At 41.1% G+C, this 25,906-nt stretch overlaps 1 protein-coding gene across 3 annotated transcripts in view; it reads left to right on the top strand.

The window, feature by feature from the left end:
- utp20 (UTP20 small subunit processome component) overlaps positions 1–25,906 on the top strand; it is a 52,403-nt gene that overhangs the window by 9,369 nt on the left and 17,128 nt on the right. For 2 of the 3 annotated variants that reach the window (XR_015775564.1, XM_042511203.2), the window contains exons 1-52: positions 2,501–2,704; positions 2,909–2,989; positions 3,949–4,015; positions 4,121–4,253; positions 4,345–4,533; positions 5,283–5,364; positions 5,514–5,651; positions 5,888–6,043; positions 6,872–7,024; positions 7,151–7,285; positions 7,386–7,463; positions 7,539–7,717; positions 7,859–8,014; positions 8,428–8,516; positions 9,253–9,358; positions 9,508–9,658; positions 9,765–9,827; positions 9,913–10,080; positions 10,193–10,269; positions 10,549–10,628; positions 11,782–12,040; positions 12,123–12,308; positions 13,458–13,548; positions 13,703–13,788; positions 14,327–14,452; positions 15,003–15,169; positions 16,060–16,268; positions 16,931–17,074; positions 17,159–17,238; positions 17,350–17,585; positions 17,689–17,833; positions 17,973–18,060; positions 18,535–18,678; positions 19,070–19,123; positions 19,244–19,396; positions 19,493–19,648; positions 20,441–20,581; positions 20,675–20,812; positions 20,909–21,048; positions 21,234–21,316; positions 21,415–21,758; positions 21,904–22,043; positions 22,464–22,620; positions 22,724–22,822; positions 22,916–23,083; positions 23,659–23,825; positions 23,925–24,072; positions 24,165–24,281; positions 24,416–24,586; positions 24,857–24,988; positions 25,317–25,427; positions 25,550–25,699. Coding sequence is in view for 2 of the 3 variants with exons in the window: in XM_042511203.2 (XP_042367137.2) it covers positions 2,654–2,704; positions 2,909–2,989; positions 3,949–4,015; positions 4,121–4,253; positions 4,345–4,533; positions 5,283–5,364; positions 5,514–5,651; positions 5,888–6,043; positions 6,872–7,024; positions 7,151–7,285; positions 7,386–7,463; positions 7,539–7,717; positions 7,859–8,014; positions 8,428–8,516; positions 9,253–9,358; positions 9,508–9,658; positions 9,765–9,827; positions 9,913–10,080; positions 10,193–10,269; positions 10,549–10,628; positions 11,782–12,040; positions 12,123–12,308; positions 13,458–13,548; positions 13,703–13,788; positions 14,327–14,452; positions 15,003–15,169; positions 16,060–16,268; positions 16,931–17,074; positions 17,159–17,238; positions 17,350–17,585; positions 17,689–17,833; positions 17,973–18,060; positions 18,535–18,678; positions 19,070–19,123; positions 19,244–19,396; positions 19,493–19,648; positions 20,441–20,581; positions 20,675–20,812; positions 20,909–21,048; positions 21,234–21,316; positions 21,415–21,758; positions 21,904–22,043; positions 22,464–22,620; positions 22,724–22,822; positions 22,916–23,083; positions 23,659–23,825; positions 23,925–24,072; positions 24,165–24,281; positions 24,416–24,586; positions 24,857–24,988; positions 25,317–25,427; positions 25,550–25,699 (7,062 nt within the window). In the remaining variant the exon portion in view is untranslated. Of the gene's footprint in view, positions 1–1,351; positions 1,491–2,500; positions 2,705–2,908; positions 2,990–3,948; positions 4,016–4,120; positions 4,254–4,344; positions 4,534–5,282; positions 5,365–5,513; positions 5,652–5,887; positions 6,044–6,871; positions 7,025–7,150; positions 7,286–7,385; positions 7,464–7,538; positions 7,718–7,858; positions 8,015–8,427; positions 8,517–9,252; positions 9,359–9,507; positions 9,659–9,764; positions 9,828–9,912; positions 10,081–10,192; positions 10,270–10,548; positions 10,629–11,781; positions 12,041–12,122; positions 12,309–13,457; positions 13,549–13,702; positions 13,789–14,326; positions 14,453–15,002; positions 15,170–16,059; positions 16,269–16,930; positions 17,075–17,158; positions 17,239–17,349; positions 17,586–17,688; positions 17,834–17,972; positions 18,061–18,534; positions 18,679–19,069; positions 19,124–19,243; positions 19,397–19,492; positions 19,649–20,440; positions 20,582–20,674; positions 20,813–20,908; positions 21,049–21,233; positions 21,317–21,414; positions 21,759–21,903; positions 22,044–22,463; positions 22,621–22,723; positions 22,823–22,915; positions 23,084–23,658; positions 23,826–23,924; positions 24,073–24,164; positions 24,282–24,415; positions 24,587–24,856; positions 24,989–25,316; positions 25,428–25,549; positions 25,700–25,906 lie in introns of those variants that run through there. The other variant, XM_088072924.1, reaches the window with a different exon arrangement.

The following is a 25,906-nucleotide window of genomic DNA, read 5'->3' as shown; positions in this document are numbered from 1 at the left end:
AGATGTCCTCACAACATAGTTAAAACACGTCCATAGACTCACTGGGTTTCATTCAGGTGGGGTTTGGGCTTTGTCGTGCACAGGCTCAGTATTTTAGGCTTTGTGATGATCTCACAAGTTGCTAAACATTCAGACAGCCATCACTGTTTTTTTTTACTCAATCTTCTAATTGACAACTAATTTAGCTAAATATGTTGATATGTCGATATTTCTTCTCTTCTGTCATGTTTAACTTGTGTGTTTTATCTGCATATTGTGAACATAACAGATCACTATACCCTGTGAACTGAACTTGTAATTTCTAAGTTGACAAGCAATATTTATGTGCATTCCTTATCTACACAAGCAGTACGAGTGGTCAAAGGCAGGGCTATTAACATAATGATGAATGACAGAATACACGTACATTTCCTTCTGCAAACACTTTACACTCAAATTCGTTCTGCTCACATTTAATGAATGAGACCCACTGACTTTATCAATACATTTCATAATTTCCCGAAAGGAAACATCCATACATTTTGTATTGCAACATGTCTGGATGGATCACAGTATGTGATGAAACATATTTTTCTGATTTATTGTCTAAGTCCAATTTTATAAGTTGTTTGCCCATGGCCTACAAACACAAACTATACAAACTATATTTGTGATATCAGCTCCCACTCTGTGACCACAGTTTAAATATTTTATGAAACTCTTTTTTGTGACTGTAAAAGTGACTAGAAAGAGGAAGTGACTCTTTAAAATTTATTCAAGTAGAGTGACTCAAGACGATATGAGTTAAGATAAAAGTATTGAAATAAAATCTAGAAACAGCAGAAACAAACAAGATTCTCACATCCCTGCAAATGTTTTTCATTGTCCACATTTTAGCTTATTTGCTGATACTCTTTCTTTGCACGGAAATCGTTTCTAATCTGTGCATTTGGGTTTTTTTTAAACTATTGTTCACAATTCTTCCAGTACTGTACGTGCTATTCACTTCTTCTGATTAAGTGCAAAACAGACCTCTGAAATTTAAACAATTTAGCAAAGTTGGAAGGGAAGGGAGGCAGCACTTGAGTAAACTGTGGTTTTATTAACATTTGGAGGATGTAGGAAAAGGTTTGAAAAGTTGTGAGATTTTCTGGGAGCAGAAGCCCTTTTGTGTTGAATAGCTGCTGCCTATCAGAATGATATTGTACAATTTGTCTTCTCTACATGGGTGTTTTAGCATATGTGTGGTATTCAGTTTTGATCCCACTGATCATTTTGCTCGGTCAAACTGACCTGGGACATGCAGTAATCAGCAAGATAGAAACTTATGTCAATATTTCACATTTTTTCCATTTCTGTGTTGCATAATTAGGACCACAACACATTTTTGTTCCACTGTGGTGAGCTTCTGTTCCAGTAGTTCCTGTCCCAGGATGTATGATGGGAAAAGAATACCACAGATGACGTTTTGGCTTCATAGGTGCTGAGTCATGTCAAACACCACCTAACAGGTGTGAATGTGTATGTGATTCTGTGTAAGGGTTACTAATAAATGAAAAAAGGTAATGAGAAAAAAATGTAAGAAACCCAATGCTCAATCCCAAACCCCAGCCCTTGTTTTGTGGATTAATGAGATTTTTTATTTTGTTAATTCAGAAAAACAAGAGCAGAGATTACATGATTTGTATCGCGTTAAATCAGAAAAATAATAGCAGAACATTTTTCGTGAAAACTTCTTTCAAAATTTAGATAATAATCTCGTTACTTAAGAAAACTGGAACAAATATTATTTTTTTTATTCTTAAGTAAATGGATTATATTTAAAAACAACATGCTATGTGGCAATAAAAAATTGCATTGGAAGACCTTGGATCAAACTGGACAAATTTGTAAGGGGGTGTGTAGCACCTGCGCTAGCAGTTTGTCTTTTAATAATAATAATGTATGATTGGTTTCATTATGTCAAATTATTGGTGAACATGTAATCATCCTTAAATCATCATTAAATAACCACTGATGGCTGAAATTGAACACTTTTATATTTTGCAGTAGCCTAAACTGCAATTAACTCACCTTGGAGATACTGCTAAACGGTTCCACTCTTAAAGCCCAGAGGAGATATACTGTAGGTGTTATATGGTAACAAAATAATTGATGTTTTAAGTCTGTTGCAAGTTTTTCCAAATTAAACAAGCCAAGTGTTTTCAAAAATGTAAACATAACATTGTAGGATATAAACGAACATTATCTTGCAATTGGACATAACTAATAAATAAACTAAATTTATTACAAGGGTCATAGCGATACGTGGCTGATGATATTAACATACCTTATTCAAACATAGTTCTTGGCTCCATGCTTTTACATGGTTCGCGGTTACAAAATTTTAACTTTAAAAAAAAAGTAAACGAAACAGGAAGTGCGGAGGCGGGAACCTCAGACGAAGGCGGAAGTGAAGGTAGGATTTCGCTCTTGCCTCTTCGCTTCTTTTCCGCAGACCACGCGGGTAATTTTTTCCCACAATGCATTTCTCAAAATGGCGGCTCCCTGGAATCGGCGTGTGTGTAAACAGTTTTAGCCAAGCGAAGAAACAAATTGTATTTTTCATGAAAAATTCAAATCGCAAGACGACCGTTGGAATACAGTTTATAACGTATTAAGCAGCGCGCCAAAAATGAAGATTAAATCCAAGTCTTCGTATCACAAATCTGAGAACACCTACAGGGTGAGTCCAAACTTTCTGCAGCATGATGCTAGCAGAGACGCAGGAGCTACAAACAACTGTCGAGCAAAAGTTTGTCGAAGAGTACACTTAAAGTTTCACTCAGATTTCCCCCAGGGGACTAATAAATGTGTGTCCCTCTTCTTGTTGACCTGTTATTATCCTGTTACATCGAGAGATTATAACATATCTTATGTGTTTCTGCAGTTTCTCACTTTCGCAGAAAGACTTGCCAATGTTAACATTGATGTCATCCACCGTATTGACCGGACTGGATCTTATGCAGAGGTTTGTACAGTCAGTAAATTTGGCAACGAAATGGTTCATAGGTTCATTTATACATTGTGCTTCTCAGTGTTAGGGTACTGTACCTGTATTTGTTTGTTTATTTTATAAGAGTAGGGGGTTAGCTGCAGTGTGACTTTGTTTTTATATCATGACCCTCTTTGAAACTACAGATGGTTTTCTCTGAGCGACTGCGGGAAAAAAAATAACCATATTTCCAAAAAAAAAAGATTTTTAAAGAAAACATGCCTTTAAATCCGGTTGGTGCATGGAGGGTATCCAACATAAAAACAAAAACAACAATTACATATGGAAGGTCCTTCTCCTAAGCCAAATATAGACACATAACTCCCTCCCCTGTTCTTAAAAAAATAATAAAAGACCAATAGGTGTCACATACCTGTGCACCTGTCTCAAAGAGCTGTGATGTACAGATCATGTTGCCCTAATGTCACGTTTCTTTTTTATTTTCCTTCTTTCTTTCTTTTTTTGTTTGAGGGAGGGGGTGTGATGGGTTTATTTTAATAATATTATTATTATTATCAGTGGGTTTTATCCAAGATGCATTGTATGCATTCTGTTCAGATCTTATTTTTACATTTAGTTTTTGTTATGTCTTCTGTGTCTTTTCATGTGAAGCACTTGGTGCATGTAATTCATTTGTTGTAAAACATGTTGGGCTGCATTTCCTGTATAAAATGTGTTATTCAAATAACGTTATTATGATTATTATTCTAACTGTTATTTATTTACCATCTTTCCTTTCTAAGTATTGTCCTCGTCTACTTGATTTAAATATGATTTGTCCTGTTGTTTTCTTTCTGCATAAAACTGCTAGAAATAAAGTATTAGAAATATTTGAAGCGCCTCCCCCATTCTGCACAACCCCTCCCCCTCTAATAAATAACAAACAGTCTCTAATATGGTTTTGCACCTGAGTGACTTTTTTGCTCTGTCCCCAGGAAGTAGAAACCTATTTTTGTGAAGGACTGACAAAATGGAGAGACCTCAACTTGACAGAGCATTTTAGTATGTACACATTAATATTTTAAAAATTGCCATAATATCACTTTTATCAAGGAGGAAAGATTGTGTGTTTGTAGCTAATGTAAAATAAATGTCTTCCTTCCACAGCCACATTTTTGAAAGAGGTTTCCAATCAGAGCCAGTCATTCAACATGCTGGTTTTCCATCAGAAATCGATCGTAGAGAGTCTGAAAACGCACTTGGCTGTCAAAAACAGTCTGGCCTACCAGCCGCTGCTGGAGTAAGTAATCTTATTTTAACCGCAGCACATAAAAAATGTTGAGCTACAAGGTGATCTACAAGCCGTATCTCTCCTTTCTGTCTTCCTCCAGTCTGGTGGTGCAGCTGGCCAGAGACCTGCAGACCGACTTCTACCCACACTTCCCCGACTTCTTCGTCCTGATCACCTCTCTGCTGGACACCAAAGACACAGAGCTGCTGGAGTGGGCTTTCACCTGTCTCTCCTACCTCTACAAGTACCTGTGGAGGCTCATGGTGAAGGACATGACCAACATCTACAGGTGAGAGAATAAAGATGGAGTCTGCGGATGCTTTACAGGTCAATCTGTTTTCCCTGTTGCACGGTTCCTGCAAATCCTCAAAAAGTCACTGAATTAATTATTAGTTATTAATCTAAAAATTTAAGTGCCATTATATTGACTTTAATTATTCTTTCAGAAGTCTTTAAAGAAGCTCAGATATGGGAAGTAGATTTTTTTTTTTGACATTACATTGTGAAATCTCAAAATAATTGCTAATTTCTACTTTTATGCAAAATAATTTAATAAATTTCCTCTTCTTAATCTCGTCTTTATGCAATTTCTAGCAGTGGAATCTCACATGCAGAGTGAGAAACGCGACATTGTCAAGAAAACCATCCAGAAATGATAAAGATAATTCTAACCTCTGATGAAAAATTTAAAAAAACAGATACATTTATGATAATATACAAATGTTTATTATCTTTCATGTGTGCCACTCTTGGAAAAAAAGGGTTGGTCTTTTTTTTTTCAGCAATTGATGTAGATAATCTAACTTATTTCTTACAATAAAATGTCATGTTTCATGTTACTAGAAACATTTGGGCAAAATAAAATTGCTGGTCTTCAATTTTGGTTATTAAAAAATTAAACTTAATTCCGAGTGGCATTAAAAAAAGTCATAAATGTACTTCACCTTAAGCTGTTGGAGCACTGATATAAAGTCGATGTGTTAAAGGGTGCACATTACTCGTTGGATGGAGATATTAAAACCTGTTTTCACTCCACAGTATATACAGCGCACTGTTGGAGCACAAGAAAGAGCACATCCGCAAGTTTGCAGCAGAGAGTTTCTCTTTCCTCATGAGAAAGGTGAGATATTTGCATGTGAGCAGGAGTTAAACACGAATCTTTCTTATGCCTTAAAGTTGAATTACAGACTTTATAGCAAGTTTTTGGTGTTACCGACTAATTCAGTGTCATCATTTTTGTTTTCAATGGTGTCTCATTGTGTCGCGCAGGTTCCAGATCTGGACAGTCTGCTGAATCATGTTTTCTCAGATCTGCAGCAGCACCCCGACAAGGCGGAGGGAGCAGGTCAGCTGCTGTTTGAAATGTGCAAAGGAGTCCGACACATGTTCCACTCCTGCGCTGCAAATGTGAGTTTTCTTTTTTTCAAGTAATAGGTGACGCTGTGCACCGAATCCCCGCTTTGTGATGGACAATGTTTTCATTTTAAGGTGGTCTAACACAAACTGGAAGTGTTGCAGATTATGTGGAGTTAAAAAAAAAACGCTTAATGCAAAAAAAATTTTTTGCAAAGGGTAAATGTCATTGAATTAAGGACTGAACGCAGCTGTAAAATAAGCTATCCTGAATGTTCGTTTTCTCGTAGGCTCTCCCTGTAGCTTTGCGTAAGCTCGGACCCTCATCCAGCCCAGGTGTCTCTCTGCCGTGGGACACTGTCAGGGACGCTCTGGATCACATGGCCCAGGCTGCAGCCAGTCACGTTGACAGAGAACACTTCCTTATTTTGTGGGAGTCCGTACAGGTGGGCGAGATGTCTGACTTGTTTTACTCTGTTTATTATCTTCAGCAGGCTTTAGACTGGAGGACGTCATCAGTTTGGTCGTATGTGTGTGTGAGTGTGTGTATCTTTCTGTCTGCGGCGAATCAAGCAAACTTCTGGACCAAGGCTTATATTTTGTCCACGCATTTAAGGCTGGTTGCTCAAGTACCTCTCGTGGTTGCCATCATTAACAAACAATTTTTGAAAAACCTGTTTTACTGACTGTTTTGTAACATCGTAGACTGCTGACTCCTCACTCCTCCTGCCGGCAGGAGACAAGTATCCCAGAAACATGTTAAAAACAAAACAAAACAAAAAAACTGACATTCATAGAGAAATTGATCTCATTTTGAATGAGAGCAGATTAATACAATACATGATTAATACAATACATGATACGTTAAGATCCATAAAATAAGGCACAATACCAGATGAATAAAAAATCAACTTTTTGTTATTTTTGCATACATATTGACTGTTGGGGACAATTTTGGGAAAGGCAAGGTTATTTAAAAAGCAGGCTTCAGAGATAATTAGTTAATTGAGTTCATTGTTGTTATTTCATTTCATTTATTTTGCGCTGTGGTCTGCAGAAAAAATTAAAACTATTAAGAGTTCAGTAATGAATGACATGATTTAAAGATTTCTGGCTGAGTTTTAGTCCTTTTAAAACACTTGAATCCTCATTAAGTATCTTCTGAAACCCACGATGCGGCGCGTCTGCTGGGAATTCAAGATTTAAAGCTTGAAACTTTAAGTCAAAGCATTCACTCACTTCCTGGTGTGACGCTGATGTGTCTGCGTGTGCAGGTCAGTGTGATGGAGGTCCTCGGCATCATGGAGGCAAAAGGAGAAGACGCGGAACAAGCCACAGAGCAGCTGGAGAGGCTGCTGTTCATTCTCCACACCTTGGTGTCCCACAAGGACGGAGCTAAGGTCACCAAGCCGGAGGCCGTCTGTCAGGTCAGACGAGGACACTAATATATGTGATCTTGTAACGTACAGCACAACAGACATATTGTTAGTCCTCCTGAAGTCAAAACGGCGTCTTTAATCGTACGTTGTCGTCTCATTTTCTCTTGCCTACAGACGGTTTTGCGGCTGATTCAGAGCTCCTCTCTGTCGGCTTCTTGTTCCCGTCTGCTCCTCCAGATCACCTCTTCTCTGCTCCTCGGGGAGAACATCACTCTGCCCAAAGCTCTCATCCAGGAGACGGTTCAGAAGGTGTGTATTTGTGCTGAACAGTGCGTTTGAGAGTTTTGAGAGTATTTTTGCGTGAGGGAAAGAATGCTTTGTGTGTTTACGTCTGACTCTGTTTTTTAAGGTGTTCGGCAGCACGACGGGAGAAGATCTGATCCTGGAGTTCACCAAGGAGATGTTCACCATGAAGGAGTTTGAACAGGTGATTTGTCTCTATACTCATCAATCCAGGATTTTTCTCCTCGATACTAACTCTGTCTCCTTCTCTCTCCTCCAGCTCTTCCTTCCCAGCTTGTTGCGCTTCACCACTGGGTTGTTTGGCTGCGGAGACGCCTTGTCTCGTAACTGTGGCCTGGATGTGCTGGTCAGTCTCATCCTCGCTAAAGCCCCGCCCCCAACAGATGGCTCCATGGCCTTTGAAACCTACCCGCTGCTCTTCACCGGACAGACCACAGGGTGAGACACCACAGTATACATCAGATATTTTATTTTTTATTCAAAAATGCTGGATAACTTCCTGAATCCTGAATCTTCTCGGATTGTTTAAAACGACTGTATTATTTTCGGGTAATCAGTGTGTATTTTCTCCTCGAGCAGAGTGTTTAGCAAAAAGGAGTCCGGCAGTGAAACATCAGAGCAGCCTGCGGTGCCAGAGCTGGTGCTGTCGCTGATCCAGTTTCCTGAGGAGCAGAACCAGTCCGTCACCAACCTGTCACTGCCTTGGTCCGCCCTGGTGCTCCTGCCACACCTCAGGTAACACACAGACAACACACACTGTCTTTGAAAGATGTTTCTTAGACAGGAAGAGTCTGGGAAGTTGATATTTTCTTTGGGAATGCAAAAATGGATTCGGAAACTGTTAAAAAAAAAAAGTTTGCAAAACGTGTTCTCTAACTTTGGTGATATAGTCATGGCATTAGTTGTTGGTTTAAAGTGTTTTTTTCAACATCAACTGTAACCTGAAAGCAGTCGCCTCATTAAAAAACATTGAATGTTAACAAAACAGGAATTATTAAGATTTATTATGGTTTGATGTGGAAAGTCGGAGAAAAATAGTCAGATATTACAGCAGAAGCATACACTGTGAGCATTGCTGACAGGTCTGACTGATGTATTCTGTTCATTATACTCATATGTTGTATCCACTTTTTAAAAAAAATTTTCAGGCCCATTGCTCCAGCCAGTGTTGTTCCCGCTGTGACGGCTTTCTTAAACCACCTCCTGTGTGAGATTGAGACAGAGAAACTGGGAAAAGGTTTGTGTTTTCTCTTTTTTAATGTTTATATTGTATAAAGAGCTTCAGACACAGAAATGAAAAAAAAAGATCACATGAACTAAGATTGGTCTATATGATATTAGTATTTCATAAAAACATAAAACATATGTGACTTTGAGGATGAAATATGGAAGATGTGCGGTAATAACGTCACGTCATCAGTATTAGCCAATATTAGCTTTAAAAACAGATACTGGGATCGGCCAACATGCCAATATCTGCAGATATCACTAACTGATTTTTTGCCCATCAACAAAACAACAACCCAAAGTTAAAATATTTCTCTTATTTTGCACAAAGAATTAATATTATATACATTGAAAAGTATTGTATTTTCCATCCTTATCAGCTGGTGTTGGAGAAACACTGATTTTTAAAGTGAAACTGCTTTGTCCTGTGTTTTTACCGGTTTAAATCATTGGAGGAGGAGACCTGCGGATAATTCGGCCCTGTGTAAAAAAACAAACAAACAAACAAACGGTTATTATTTTTATTGACACCTCTGGTAGCAGAAAATCACATATTGTACATTTAAGTTGTCTGTTTAGTATGATCATCAACAGCTTTTAAACAGAGGAAAGTTTCATTCTTTCAAAGGAGTACCCTTAAATCTTTGAAGTCTTCCTGAACAAGCTTGAAAAATAGAACAAAGATTTTGAAAAGTGCATTAAGTTTAGCTTTTCCGTCTGTCCCGTCTCCACTCTCCACCCTCCAGCTGGTCTGTTTGTAGCCAGACAGGCGCTGAGCTGCCTGCTCACTCTGGACGGCTCTGCCCAGCTTCTCTCTCTGGTCACTGTGGACAAGATCAACACAATCCTGCGGTAAGTACCAGTATTCGTCTATCAGTTTATCTCACAGTTGATTGGTATTGCTGGATAAATAGGAAGCAACCTTTAGCTGCAACTGATATAAAAACACATCTGTTTAGTAAACATAAGTTTTGAGCTCATAACCATCATGTCTGTTACAGGAAGTTTCCCACAGATCTGTCTGCCCTGCTGCTAGGAGACCTGTACTACACCCGCCTGTCAGTCAGCGGCGTTTCAGAGCACCTGTCCCACAGTGCACTGCTGGAGCTCCACCAGATACTGCACGCCAACCTCTCCTCCAACATCTCCAAGGTATGTGTGCAGTCACAGCAACAGAGAGTCCTCATTATCTACAAGATCACCCCGAATAATATGAACATTTTTACCACCGATTTTAACCAATGTTTGTCTCTCTCAGATCCGCCTGCTGACTCTGAGGATTCTCTCTCAGTTTGAGGCAGAGCTCCCTCCACAGACTGAGGTACGGCCGTCAGTCCACACTCTCATGAATTAAATACGGGCAACAATAATGTTGTATTTATTTCTGTGTCTGCCCCTCTGTGCAGGGCGAGGAGAATGTGGAGGTGCAGCCGGTGTTTGCGGTTTGCCTGCAGGCTGAGCTGGTGCCGGCTTCGGTGCAGGACTACAGGGAGAAGCTGCTTCACCTCCGCAAGCTGAGACACGACTTGGTGCAGCGCAGTCTGCCTCAGGGGCCGCCCGGCACCTTCCAGCAGGTACAGACGAAACACTCCAGGCTGTTTCTGCAATTCCAAGATGATATTGATCATTTATTGTTGTGACAGGATTTCTGTACACAAACTTTAAGAGATTCTTGTTTTCCTTCAGGTGCCTCTACGTTACCTCATCGCAATGCTGTTTGTCAACTTCAGGCCACTGTGGGACGCCGTCATTGAACTTATTGTGTGAGTGTAACCCACCAAAATAAATTCTGCTGAAATTCACACGCTTATGATGTTTTTGATTAATTGAGGCATTTACTTTTTGTCAGTTGAGCACTTTTTATATAAAAGTGGACATTTCTAAGCATGCCATAAATGGATATATGTCCCTTTCAAAAACATAGATATTAACTGAGGATTGCTAACAGCTTCTTACTCGTCTGTATTGCTTGAATAAATATTAAAAATTTTCAACAAGTCAAAGTGTTTTATATTTTAAATGAGTCTCTCTCCTCCTCACAGGAGCCATGCCAGAGGGATGGACAACAAGGACTTCTGGAAGGTCTACCATGAGCATCTGGAGATGGTTGCAGGGTTGGCTGGTAAGGCTGCCTGCAGTACTGCACAAGTGCTTGATATTGTCAGCTTTTCTAATAAAACTGCAATGCGTGTTGAAATGTTCTGAGTTGCTGTTTTTTGCATTGAAATTGAGGGGCAGGAGAAAGTTGCAAAAATAGTTGTGATTGCTGCAGTTCAAAACAGTGCTGAAGGACTCTCTCTGAGTCGCTCTCCTCCTGCTCTCTCTGCCTGATTAGCACGAATTAACTTAGCAGTGTCGGCCAACATCTGACTCACAGGGTTCCCATGAAAAACGTGAAAAAGTCATGAAATTTTTACAGTCTTGTTTTCCAGACCTGAAAAAGTCATGGAATTAGTAAAAATCATTGAAGGTTTTGGAAAACTTATCGAATTTTGTTGAGTGTAATGAAATACATTTTTACAGTAACATTTCGTGGACAACCATCCACGTAATGTGATGTATTTATTACGTAATGTAATGCTGCACGACATATTGTTTCAGCATCAGCAATGTGACGTGCAATATTTGCATCAGTAACGTGCAACGTGAAGTAAGGCAAATTAACTCTAACAACTATGTAAATAAATAAATAAATGAACAACTAATTTTCTGCTTGGAACGAAAGCAAAACTCGCTCGATTTTCTCATTTTCCAAGACTCATACCAGCCAAGCCTTCGCCATTCGTTATGGAAAGCGAGACTTTCCAGACTGTGTGTGTGTGTTTAGAAAAGTGCCCTGGAAATTGAAATTTTATTAGTTGTCCTTGAAAAGTCATGGAAGCGGGAGGAACCACTGTGCTGTTAAATGGTCTCAAAAATCTCACACTGAAAAAAACCCAATAGTAACTGTTGAGTAACATTTGCTGTTTGTTGCTAACAGTCAGCCATGTCAGTGTGTGTGTGACTCTGTCCCGGGTGTGGCGTGCAGCAGTAGTCTCATGATAAACAGATCGAGAGGGGGCGAGCAAATCAATATGCTGTGCGCAGCCGTACAGCAAAAAGGGATTTTGCTCGTTTTAAATGGTCAGAATAACGGTAAAGTTACAGTAATGTGGATAAATTTGCAAGGCTGTGCTGAATTTGATTGCAGCGTCCTGCAGGAGCGGATTTCACTGCTTGGCCAAATGTACAGAGAAAAGAAGTTAAAATGAGATCTTCCTCTCTGTGTATCATAGAAAAAGAATTGCTGGAGAATGCAGACGACGATGAAGAGGATGAAGAGTCAGGTCCTCAGGGCGAGCCGGGCTGCGATGTCATTGAAAGCGGGGACGTCGGGGTGCTGTTCCTAGAGCAGTTGAAGCTGACCTCTGACCCCAATGAGAGGACGGACTTCCCCAACTTCCGTAGCCTGCTGTGGCGCTGCATGACCCAGTTTCCTGAGCGAGTGGAACCACGCAGTCGAGAGCTGAGCCCTCTGCTGCTCCGCTTCATCAGGTTAGAGTTTAAATATTTGGGATCATTTCTCATTTATCCTGCAAGTCTGCAAATATCTAACCAGGATGTCTCTTGTTGCCAGGAATGAGTTTTACCCCGCCGACCTGCTGGTGGCGCCCACTCAGGACTTGAGGAAGGTGAATGATGCTGCCGCAGAGGAGTCTGGGATGGCTGTGGAGGATGAGGAGGAGCGAGAGGAAGAGGAGCAGGAGGCAGAGGAGGGAGGCAGACAACAGAGGAAGGCTCTTCCAAGAAAAGCTGCTGCTAAGTAAGACATCCGAATCACGCTGAATGTTGTTTCATCCGCCTCTTTATCGTCGTCATTAACACCTGTTACACGTATTGAATATCAACAGCGGTCAGGTCATAAAACGTGGCCTGCTCTATCAAAATCAGTTCCCTGATTTATGGCAACATCTTAGTTTGGGTCAATTTAGGGTTTTGTTTCATTTAAATGAACAAAGCGTCAGCTCTCAGAATATGAAACTCTTATTGCTAAATTCAGACAATAAAAAACATTTTGAAGCATGAATGTATGATGACAGACGAGCAGCGAAAATTTGTCCCTGAAACTATCAACGAAAGGCTCAACGTGATAGTAATAAAGCAGAATATGGGATAATGGGTTTTTATCATTCAGTTCATTTTACAGAAAAAGTATAACTTATTTCAATTAACCGGCATGATAGGCAAAAAAAAAAGACTTTTCAAATGGTCAGAAAGTCAGAATGTGTCCATTCCTCCTCTATTCATATTCCTTTAGTCTGTTTGGGCCCAGTTTTAAAGAATCACAACGTTTTTTCATAAAAATTAATCCAAGTTGTCATGTGAAGTCTGTTGTTTCCCGTGTATGCTAACTTTGTTCATCAAACGGCTGCAGTTCTTCCCACATAAACAATATTTTCACATCTTCCTGCTCTGTTTTGTTGGGTATGCTTGTTTTGTGTCCAGAATATTTTGTGCATTTTTATATTATATTATATTATATTATATTATATTATATTATATTATATTATATTATATTATATTATATTATATTATATTATATTATATTATATTATATTATATTATATTATATTATATTATATTATATTATATTATATTATATTTTGCTCAATATTTGAGTACAAACACAATAAGGATATCGTTGGAAAACTATGAACTTCTCTTTCCAAACTTGTATAAAAATTCTGAAATATGTTTTGGGTGTCAGTGTGTGGCTGAAAATGATGGGGTAACAAATGGAAAATATGGCATCGTAAGAGTGAACTATTGTCACCACAAAAATGATTTTATGATACCTCACTTGGAGATATATGAACATATTTTTCTACAAACCCCTTTTTTGAAATGTAACTAAAGAAGAAGGGTCAGTAGCTTTGATACCTGGTGATATACATTTCCTTTTTCCTTCCAGACAGCTGATCGCCCATCTGAAAGTATTCGCCAAATTCACCAACCCTCGCGCTCTCTACCTGGAGAGCAGCCTCAGTGAGCTCTATAACCAGGTAATCCTAAATTATCACACGCACCTTTTTGTCAAACATTACCAACATCAGAGACAACATGCAAAAAAAAAAAAGATTGGGAGTTTTGGATGCTTGGGCCTTTTCTGTTTTAACATATTAACACCTGCTGATTTATTCCCCTCTGTGTTTTCAGCTGCTCTGCCATCAGGACCAGCAGATCCAGCGAGCCGCTCTGGAGTGTCTTCTCACATACAAAGACTCCAACATAGTGCCGTACAAGTAAGACTTCTGCCTTAACCGCTTTAAGAGGCAGACAGCAAAGGCACATTTACAGTCATGTTTCTCTTGAAACAACAATCTCCCTTTCTTTCTTTCCCTCAATGGGGTCCTTGTGAGCATGTGTGATAGGAATCAGACCTCTCGTCCTCCGTCCTCTACGGTTACAGGCGGAGGAATGTTAACCTCCACCTGAGTGCTGTCTCCACCTGACATCGTGCCCTCTATCGTCTGTTATTAAGTTATCCGTTTACTGTACCTCCAGCCTGCCCGCTGACAGATGTGCATGTCTGCGGAAGTTCTGCGGTTCTGTGGGACTCTTTGTTTAGGATCAGGCTGTCACACTGACCTGGTTTCAGTGCACAGACCCTGTGATACAGATTTACTCCTTTGTGTTTGTTTGGTACGCCGTTCATCAATCCATGTCTTATAACGTGGTTATTAAATACACATACAGGATCATTATGAGGTCACATTATTGGTAGGTAGGAGTTTTGAGTGTTTGATGTGTTTTGGCGTTTGTTTTCGTGCATTTATTCAGGGAGAATCTTGAGAGGCTACTGGACGACAAACACTTCAAAGAGGAGATCGTCCATTTCAACATATCCGAGGAGACAGGAGTGGTTGATGCTTCACACAGAGTCAGACTCATCCCACTGCTTATGAGGTATGTGTGTGTGTGTCTGTGTGTCTGTGTGTCTGTGTGTGTGTGTGTGTGTGTGTGTGTGTGTGTGTGTGTGTGTGTGTGTGTGGCAGAGCATGTTTTGGCTTTTGTTTTTTAGCTGCCTTAAAGGAAAACTTCTCCCTGCAAAATGACCATTTGTATATAAATTAGGTGCCGAGTGTTACCTGGAATTTGTAAAGGGAACATTTTAGCCAATAAGACGAAAGCAACAGCAGGTTTTTAAACAAGAGGAACGTGCCTCTGCAGATTCTCTGTCTCCCACACTTTCAGTGTGGACTTTTATCTTTATAATATTGGCTCTGTGTTTGGCTGCTTGATGCCAACATTATCTGCTCATTTAGAAGTTTCAGACATGGCCCTGAGATGCACTTCGGGAACTGCAGACATGTTCATGCATAAATGACTGATTTATTTAATTACTTTGCCCACGAAAACTACAGGATTTTCCCAGTTAATAATGTACCAAAGCTTTTACCAACACTCACATTTGATCTCTCAGTCACCAGCCTTGTGTTCCCTGTTTGTGATGCAGGATCCTGTTCGGCCGTCTGCGCAGTAAAGCCGGCAGTAAGTTTCAGGGGAAGGCGAGCGCCACTTCTCGCTCCTCCATCATCCTGCGTTTCCTGGCAGGTTGCCAAACCGAGGAGCTGGGAATATTTATCGACCTGCTGCTGGAGCCTGTCAGCCATTACAGCCAAGGTGGGACAAGCCTGTGGTAGAAAATGAGAAATTTTTTCAGTTTTAAAGCTTTTTTCAGACAAAAGCACCTTGTACTGTGGCTTCAGCATGTTTTCAGACTCCCTCACTTTTTGCACAATTTATTGCGTTGTAGACGTCTTTTTAAATTACCCATCAGTCGACATTCAGTAAACCCTAATGACATATCAAAATATGATTTTAGAAATTTCTTTTGGAAGCTGCCAAAGGGGCTTCTACAAAGTACTGAATTAAGGGTCTGAATGCCTGCGTTAATTAGAGATTTCAATTTTGATTTTTACAACATTTGCGAGAAAAACTTCTTCAGCTTCAAGGCGTGATGCTTCATACTTTTACGACCCTTATGAGCAGCGGAATATAATAAAAAAGTGTCTTAGTTAAGCTAGTGCTAAACAGATTGTTATAGCTAAGATAAGATAACCCTTTATTAGTCCCACAGTGGGGAAATTTTCAATGTTACAGCAGCTATGATGTACAGTATAAGCAACATAAGAACAATATAGTAGTAAAAAAAAAATTACAAATATCAAAAAACTAAAATATTAAAATGTTAGATAATAAAAAACAAGGTCCCAAGTATGAATAAAAAAAAACAAGGTGCAAAAACAGTAGAAGTACATCGAAGTATAGGACAAATTCAATAACAGTCAAAAAAAGTCATTTTTCTACATTGTTAGGTTGTTTCTGGTTCAAAAAAAAGATGTGCCAGATGACACGTCCTCATCTTTAATGTACATGTGTGATTTGTGATCTTTGATTAAAATTAACACATCAAGGTTCTCGTTCTCGTGAACTGATGCTTCCTTCAGAATCGGGCGTAAAAACAGCTTTATTAACAGCAGAATTTTTCTCATCGATCTTCGTGTCGTCAGGTTCCTGCCTGGCAGCAGTAGAGAAAGCCGTAGCTGAGACGGACGTGGGCGCCGTCCTGCCGCTGGGCCGTCAGCACAGCCTGCTGAACATCATCAATGTGGTGATCCACAAACTGGGCCACCTCATCCACAGCTACCTGCCCAAAGTGCTGCAGATCCTGCTGTGTGTCACCGCCTCTGTGTCCACCATCCTGGACAGCAGGGACCAGGTACTCAGGATACAGATTAATCAGCCTGACAAATCTGCAAGCTCATTGTTCATTTTCTCTGGTAGGACCGCACTGCAATCACGTAACCAGAAGCTGCCTGACCCAGTCTTAAGTTCTGGATCAGTGAGCACAAAAGGCAGACAATCAAATGTGTACAATCAGTATATCACACAGATATTTACAGGTTGAAATGTTTTACTTCCACTTGATATTGCAAATACAAACATTACATCTAAAAAAAAAGCATAATCGAAAGCCAGCCTTTAACCCTTTAATACCTGAATTGACATCAGTTCTCCTTTGCTGCATTCAGACATCTTTCACCATCACATTTCTTTTCTAAAAACATTGCAAAAACAAAATGAGCAACTTGACAAGAAATGTCCTGCAAACTACAAAAATGTAGTTAACAATGACAAAGAAATTATCTCAAAATTAGCTGATGGGGATTACAGATGATATTAAAAAAATGAGAACAAATGTCCACAAAATTATATTCATAATTCACTTAGTTATATTTTATTTTATTGCTGAGTTTTGGGCCAGGCTTCTTTTCAAGTTGCCAGTTGCCCTTTTTTCCAATTTTATACCCATCTATTTAGAGATGCAAACCAAAAACCCCTCAGTGTCTCAGTGCTGCGTTCTGTCTCTGTCGTCTGCAGCTGCGTGCAGGCTGCATCAATCCTCTGAAGTACCTGAGGCGACTCGGCATCCTAAGGATCCAGGACTTTTTTGACGTCTTTGACTCCTACAGTTTCAGTGGAGACGAACTGGATGCTGTCTTTCAGGCTGTGGTCTGGCCTCAGGTGGGTGTTTCAAAAAAACTGTTGTCTTTTTATGTTTTGTTTTTTTTTTGGCCATACATTTATGCTTCCATTTTTTTTGTGCAGGTGTGTCGCCTCCCAACAGAGAGCCCTTACTCCCCCACCCCTCTGCTGAAACTCATCCATTTGTGGTGCAAAAATTCTAGGTTAGTGTCTTCCTCTTTTATCTTATCTATCTACCAGAACATATTTAATAGCTAATAGTAGTTATTGTCCAAAGTGAGTTTAAGGATGTATTTTTTATCTGTCGGTCTCAGGTTCTTCCCCCTGTTGGCCAAGCAGAGGTCAAACCAGCCGGAGTGTGATGTCCTCCTTAACGTTTTCGCCCTCCTCTCAGCCAAAAATGCTTCCCCAGTGACCATCGCTATGGTAATGGACATAGCCGAGTCCCTAGCAACTACTGAAGACTTTGTTGCCTCGGAGGCTGAGACAGAGCTAAGCGTCAATGGCTGTGTGTTCCCGCAGCCTAAAGAGGGCGCTTTTGTCACTGCAGGTGTGCAGAGTTTGCCTGATTTTATCTGTGATATATCCTGTATATATAAATCTTATAACTTGCTGCTGGGCAAAGTGAAATGTGCATGTGGTATCTCCCCCAGACTCATTAAATCAGGGCTCCAGAGTGCTGCTGCCTCACATATCCACCCTGCTGCAGTACCTCAGCGGAATCGTGCGCAACACCGACAGACTCAAGAGGAAGAAGTTCAGGGCGCAGGTGGCCAAAGAGCTCAACATCCTCTCCAAGTCAGTGTGTTATTTGAATGAAAACATACAGTATAGATTTTCTGTTTGCCTGTAAGTAAGATTGTATCTTTTTTGAATATAGTCTATATGCATTTGTTTCATTAAAAAAATTATTTATGTGTGACTTTTGCTCCGTCAGGGTCAGTCGATTTGTGAGCGACAAGGAGCAGAGCTCGGTGCTCATCAGCCTGTTGCTGCCCTACCTCCAGAAAGGCAAAAATCAACAAGTAAGAATAATGGGTTTTTTTTTGTCTCTTTTATGGGAAAAAAAACAAAAAAGAAAAAAAAAAGAGGGCTAAGTCATGAATGGTTAAATTTAAGGTCACTGATTTTGGTCTTACAGTAGTAAAAGAGATTGGAGTATCAGGTATCAGGAAAATGCCTTGGAGGCTCAACTCCGGACAAAGGAATTTTGTTACCAAGTCCGACAGTCAGGATTTAAAATTCATTTGTTGCCCCCAAGGAACTTCGTCTGGGATATAAAGACTGCCTCATTGAAACACATCCATTAGTTTAAAAAACAGAAAAAAAAGTCCACATAGCACAGACGACTGCGGACATAAAGTGCATTCAGATATATTCAGCGCCGCCCCTCATTTTACCCGTCTTATTTCCTGAGATTAGGAGATTCACAGATAGAGGGATCAAAGAGTTTGTGTCTCCTCCTGCTCATAAACAACCTCACCGTGTGTTTATTTCAGGAGACAGAAATCGACATTCTGGCCACAGTGCAGAACCTGCTGCGACAGTGTGATCAGCCCTCCGCCTTCCTGCGACCGCTCAGCAAACTCTTCTCCGTCATCCACAACAAGCTGCCCAGGCAGGCCCTCACTAATGTCTTCCAGGTACAGCAGAGAGCCTTACAAAAATATTACGTTTTTCCAGATTCTTACTTGATATTGGTGGTGTTACAGTACACAAAAAGACACTATTATTTTTTATTCACTCATTCAAAATAACAAAAGTATTTAAAGGGTTCCCACAGTCATGAGAAAACTGGAAAAGTCATAAAATTTTACAGTTTTTTCCAGGCCTGGAAAGTCATGGAATAAGTAGAAATCATAAAACATGTACAGAGTCGTGGAATCTATGGCTGCTGTAAATAATGTTCATATATGGATGATAAAATCTTTAGTTACTGAATATCATTGAAGAAATATGAAATGTAACTTTGTCTTTCTCTGTCTTTTTTTAAGAAAAGGAATTATTTTTTCTTTTATGTGTCTCTGCTTTCAGACTGTGTCAGATCTGGACCCTTCACTTGCGTACATCACTGATTTAGCGACAAAGGTGAGGTCATTTATTACACCACCATTAAATGTTATGTTATTATTTACACATCTACCAGGAATATCAGGGATGTTTTCTTGAATTATTCATCTAAACGCTCATCGTTTCGCCCTCCTGCAGCTTAACGCGTTCGACAGTCGGCACTTGGATGAGATCCACTTTGACGTGCGTCTGACGGCTTTCCAAGACGCCACCAGACAAGTCAAAGAGATGACAGTTCTGGACCTGGAATATATCAATGTCATTATGCACAACTGCTTCCACACGTATGAGGTCAGCAGATTTATGATACAGATATACTGTACTGAAGTAATACAACTTTAGTGCTTTAATAGCTTTGATTCATTTTTTCCCTCCTGTCACCCTCAGATTGGTGACATGTCGCTGGGAGACAACGCCACCTTATGTCTGTCTGCAGTGATCACCCAGCTGGCGGCGGTCGGGGCTGGAGAACAGCTTTACAGAGACATCGTGCAACACGCCATCCTGGACGCTGTACACAAGGGGCTTCGCAGCAAGACGGATGTAGGAACACACACATATTTTCCCTTTTCCATTTACACCAGATTTGTCAAGAGTTGTTTGAAACTCTCGAATAAGTTGGGATTTTGTGAGGTTTGAAGGGTGGTTTTGTGAGGTATTTGATCATTGTCAGTGTATCACTTACTGTAGAGGTCAGCCAGCACACCCCCAGTTTGGGGAAGCAGAATGGAGTAACACCATGAAAGCTAAACTATGGATGGGGGCCACAACAAAAGCATGTTTTAGCCACCTAAATCAATATCTGTTTATATATATTTTTTGTGCTTTACCTTGCCGTCAGAAAGCCTTTTCTCCAGTTATCTAAACTCTCTTCAAAGCCACCAAACTCCTTTGACAAAAATAATAATTTTACTTTGCACAACATGGGAAGTTGTTGGACTGATGCCTTCAGCTGTTCATTTGTTTGTGGTTTAGTTCAGATTCTCCAAATTAACACTAGCACACACTAAAAACACTAAAAAACAAACTGATCGAGACAGCAGCAGTCCAGCAGCTCCCGTGTTCTGCAAGATGAAATTACAATTTTTTTTGTTCGTTGGTTTTTTCAATGGAATTTGGTGAAGACAACATTGACAGCAGCCTCGGTTCCCACTTGGAAAGCTCTCTGACTGCTTGATATTTTTTTACTCTGACCTGTTTTTTTTTTTGAAGTGGCTGAAATATGTTTTGCTGCTGCCAGCGTTCACAGCAGTACATTGCTTAGATTCTGTGTCGGCAGTCCAGCCTGCTTCTCCAAACTGGTGCCGTGCTGACTCTCCGCCTTCACTGTTCCAGAGTGTGCAGCATGAATACACCACTGTGCTGGCCTGCCTGGTGAAAACCTTTCCTGCCAAGAAAGAGTTCAGAGACCTGGTGCAGCTCACCAACTACAGTGACCTCGAGTCGGACTTCTTTGAGCACATGAAGCACATCCAGGTAAGAGAGAAACCACGGAAACTCACTTCTGTCTTCATTCTCCCTCTAACTCAGACTCAAACTAACATTTGTGTGTTTTTCCTTTCGGTTCAGATCCACCGTCGTGGTCGTGCCCTGAGGAAGCTGGCCAAGCAGCTGACTGAAGGCCAAGTGGTGATGACGCCGCGTTCGCTCCAGAATTACATCATGCCGTACGCTATGACCGCTCTGCTGGATGAAAAGATGCTCAAGGTGACTAAGACATGCGTTTAGAACTTCAAGTGGAAAAAAATGCACGTTTTGTTTATTTGTTTGTGCGTCTGACTTTCCTCTCCTCACACACTGCAGCATGAGAACATGATATCAGCGTCGGTGGAGGTGGTGGGCGCGGTGTGTCGCAGGCTGACTTGGTCGAAGTATCTCTACTACCTCAAACAATTCATCCACATCCTGCAGACAGCGCAGGCTGAGCAGAAACTGGCTGTCAGGTAGGCTTCGACTATAAATCACCCTTTTTTTTAAAATGTTTTCAATTATTGTGGTGCATTTCATGAACTTTTTTCATTTTAATTCAGGATATTTAAATGATTATGAAAGCATTTTGTGCCGTCTGTACTAAGAGACTCCCGTCTTCCCTCCTGTTCTCCCCTGTGCTTTACCACCATAAATCCAGTTTGCTGGTCACTGTCCTGGAGGCTTTCCATTTTGACCATCAGACCCTCAGCAGAGAAATGGAGGCTGCAAAAGCCAGAGAAGGTGATTCACCAATCCTGTCTGATAAATGTTATGTTATAATGTGTCTCATTTCATATTGATAAAACATCCTAAATCAAACTAAATATCTTTTTTTTAAGCTGAGGGCGTCGCAGTCAACGCAGATGATAATGAGCAAGCTGCAGCTGACGAATCAGAAGCAAGCGATGATGATGATGGTGATGATGATGAGGCAATGGAGGTAGACTGTAAGACTGGTCCATCTGAAGTCCCCATGGAAACGGACGCCACCAGTGGAGAAAAGGATGTTGTCTCTAAAGGAGCAGCCACCTCTGAAGCTAAGGGGCCAACGGCTCCTAAACCGGCTGCAGTGTCCATCGGGCTGCCGCAGAGCACAGAGGAGCTGGAGTCGCTGATCAGCGCCATCCACCAGACTGTTAACAACAGCGTGCTGCCGCGCCTCCAGAAGTGTCTCACTGCAAAGGTATGACGTGCATAAACACATATACAGTCTCAATCTGTTCTGAAAGCTCTGAACAGCAGTATAATAGTGGATGTGTGTGTGTGTGTGTGTGTGTGTGTGTGTGTGTGTGTGTGTGTGTGTGTGTGTGTGTGTGTGTGTCGTCCAGGTAAAGCGTGACGATGAGCACAAGGCAGTGAAGTCGAAGGATGTGAAGGACGAGGAGGTGGTGAGGATACCACTAGCCTTCGCCATGGTCAAACTGATGCAGACTCTGCCTCCACACATCATGGAGGCCAACCTGCCTGGGTATGCAGCTGTGTGTATGCAGACTGGATGCTGGACGTGTTTCCAAAATTTGTGTTGAAGAAAAAAGTGTTTGTCTTTATCTGCTGTTTGAAGGGACAGTTCACCCACAAATTAAAAATACATATTTTTCCTTTTACCTGAAGTGCTATTTACAAGTCCAGACTGTTTTATTTCTCGAAATCATTAACTGGTTATTCAAGATAATCCAGACCTTGTTGTGAGCCGTTTTAGGAATATTTTCTGTCTACTGATACGATATCTCCAACACTGCAACTCACATCAAAACAATCTTGATTTATAAAAATCTCTACATATAAGAGGAAGAATGTTTATTTTTGATTTTGGGGTGAACTGGCCCTTTAAGGTGCTGATATAGTGTCTGTTTAAATGTGTTGGTGAATATTTGTGTGTGTCATCCAGGATCCTGATCAAGGTGTGTGTGCTGCTGAGGAACCGCTTCCAGGAGATCCGTGACGTGGCGAGGGGAACTCTGGTGAAGATCACGGAGGCTTTAGGCTGCAGGTATCTGCAGTACCTGCTCAAAGAGATGCAAGGGGTCCTGGTCAAGGGCTACCAGGTACACAGAGACCCACACAGGGACGCAACCATGAAAGCATATCAGTGTTACATTTGAAAGCTGTAATATGTCTGCCTGTTTTTCTGCGCTTCCCACTACCCAGGTCCACGTGTTAACATTCACAGTATACCAGCTGCTGTCAGTCCTCAGTGCGACCCTGAAGAGCGGTGACCTGGACCCGTGCATGAACATGCTCCTTGATGTGAGAACGCTTCAAATTGAACGTCTTCCTCGACTCTTCTATGTTTAGTAGTTAAGTTGTTTTTTAAAATTGTGTGCCTTCCCTCTCGCTCAGATCTTCAACAATGAGCTGTTCGGGGCCGTGGCCGAGGAGAAGGAGGTGAAGGGGATCGTCTCCAAGCTGATGGAGGCTCGGCACAGCAAGAGCATGGACTCCTACGAGCTGCTGGCCCGCTTTTGCAGCAAGGAGAGCGTCACCAAGTTCATATTGCCCCTGAAGGAGGTGAGTGGGGATTTGTTTAAAAATAGGGTTCGCCGGATTAACCACCTGGCCGATTATTGGGGCCGACGTTTGGCTGTTTCAGCATTTTATTTTAATGATCACAGATTAAATTGATTAATTAAAAAGTGTAAAAATGTCAGCACGGGAGGAACTTTTACTTTGTAAAACCTTAGGGAGCGATTTTTATTTATTCATTTTTTAAATTCAAATTTTCACTCGACTTTATAAAAAAAAGGTTGCCTGAAACTTGCTGTATATGATGTTAAATGTTTCAGTTACCATTAAACTTTTGCTAAAGGCATTTAAACAAAGTTTTGTTTGTGAGTTTTTATTCCAAATTCTAAATGTTGACAGAAAGATTTTCAGTTTTATTGTAAATGCATATCAGTTCCAAATATCAGTTATCGGTCTCATTAACTACTAATAATTGGTATTGTTTTTATCCCTTAAAAGCCAATATTGGTTGGATCCTGAATAAAAAGTTACAAAATGTATTTAAACTTAGGTGATAATGCATCAAAGTCTTCCTTAAAACAAAAGCTACCTGACAATGAAACACTGAATTTGATTTTCAGATCCTGGAGACGTCATGCAGTCTGAAGGTGTGTAACCGGGTGGGTGCCGTGCTGCGGCGTCTGGTCCTGGGTCTGCTCGTCAACGAGGGCATGACTTCTCAGGATATCTTGCTGCTGTGCCACGGCCTGATCAGCGAGAGTCTGCCGCTGCTCACCAAGAGAGACCGGTACAGTCACACACACGCTCGCATCGTTTTACAGTAAATCACCTCAGAGCTTTTTTTATCAGCTACAGTTTATGACACAGTATACGTGTGTTTATCTAGAGATAAAGCCTCAGCAAAGCCTCCCCCGGACCCCAGACTGCCGCCTCCCAGCTGCCTGCTGCTGCCTCCAACTCCGAAGAGAGGGGGTCAGAAAGCTCCGGTCAGCAGCCGAACCAACATGCACATCCTGGTGGACGCCGGCCTCAAGGTGCTCAATCAAACACTCCAAGCTGTGAGGCAGTAATGTAACAGGTTTTTGTTTGAGCTGTTAGCCATCATATGTGTCTGCGTATTTCTCAGCTGCTCCACCTGAGTCTGAAGAAATCCAAAGTGACGTCGTCAGAGACGTCGGCGCTGGAGATGCTGGATCCTTTCGTTGTGCTGCTGCTGGACTGCCTCAGCTCCATGCACGTCAAGGTACAAGCAGTTTACGTTTACACGGTTACCTTTTATGTCCCATCAGTCAAACCAGGTCTGATCTTTGATATCATGTCTTGTACTCCACTCTTCACTATCCTCCACCTCCTTCTCCCGTCTCCCCTCCCTCCCAGGTGATCACAGAGGCTCTGGTGGCTTTCACTTGGCTGTTAAAGTTCCCGCTGCCAGCAGTGGAGCAGAACGCCGACCAGCTGACCAAGCAGCTCTTTGTCCTGCTGAAGGATTACTCCAAAGCCGGAGCGGCCCGAGGGGAGAACTACCACCTCGTCCAGAATTGCTTCAAGGTACCACACAAATAATAAACACAAATGCATGCACACACCTGAAGATAAACAGCTAACATCTGTTAGTTTGAGGAAATTACCCTGAAGGGAAACGAAGCACAGGAGGCATTAAAGGTCCTGTAATATGTTTGGGTTTTTTTTAAAGGAAATTACATTTTTTGGTTGTGGACCTGCTCCGACTAATTTGCGAAACCTAATTTAAAAAAAAAAAACAGAAGTTGCATTTTCTGCATTGATTTATGATGTAAATTCTGTCCGTCTGTCCGTCAGGCCATCACCATACTGGTGAAGAATGTCAAAAGCAACAAGATCTCTGAGACACAGCTGCAAGTTCTGCTGGGATACGCTGAGGAGGACATCTACGACCAGTCTCGCCAGGCCACCGCCTTCAGCCTGCTGAAGGTAACCAGTCAGACATCGAGCTGAGTGTTTATGTTCTTTTCTGTGAAGTTTTAAATGTGTCTCTGTCTCGGGTCTTCTTCTTTGAATCACTTTATATCATATGCTGTGTACTGTTTGACTTGTGTTTTTTTAACTGAACACTGTCCCTTTTAAGTAAAGTAAAATGAAATGAAATGGAAATACATGCAAACATACATAGATACACGAATAAATAAATAAATAAATAAGGAACAAAAATGTGAATTAGCATTAAAGAGTTATGACAGATTCTTCCAGGGAGAAATCTTTTTGTTGTACATGTTTTTTTTTTTTTGGCTTTCTCCTGCAGGCGATTCTGTCCAGGAAGCTCATTGTTCCAGAGATGGAGCAGGTGCTGAAAAAAGTGGCCAAGCTTTCTGTCAACGGCAGCAACGGCATGATCAGAATCCACTGTCGACAGGTACACATTTAAAAAAAAAAAAACAAAAAAAAAACGACTAGCCATATTTTTCCTCTGTGCTATGAACAGAATGATAAAATGTTTTAAGAATCTTGTGTTGAGCCAGTGTTAATGCTCTGCAGATTTATCTAAAATACCTGCTGGACTACCCTCTGGGGAGGAGGCTGAGAGAGCACCTGGACTTTGTGGTGGCTCAGCTGCACTATGAGCACGACACAGGCAGGGAGTCTGTGCTGGAGATGCTGGCCTACATCTTCCAGACGTTCCCTCAGGTCAGTATATTTCCCCTCAGGTCTGCATGCGGACAGAAAAAGCCTGGGACGTTTGGTTTACACCGCATGCATCATCACCCAGGGTGCCCGCTCATAATCCATCAGTCCAACACTCAAAAACCTCAATATTGTAATAAACCCAGACCACGAGCTTCATCGTAAGAGCCATCACATTTAAGTGATGCTGATTTTTGACTTAATATACAT

The sequence above is a fragment of the Plectropomus leopardus genome, chromosome 22 (genome assembly GCF_026936395.1).
Source record: "Plectropomus leopardus strain MGB_pleo_1.0 chromosome 22, ASM2693639v1, whole genome shotgun sequence".
NCBI classification, from domain to species: domain Eukaryota; kingdom Metazoa; phylum Chordata; class Actinopteri; order Perciformes; family Serranidae; genus Plectropomus; species Plectropomus leopardus.
This window is presented reverse-complemented; position numbering and strand designations above follow the sequence as displayed.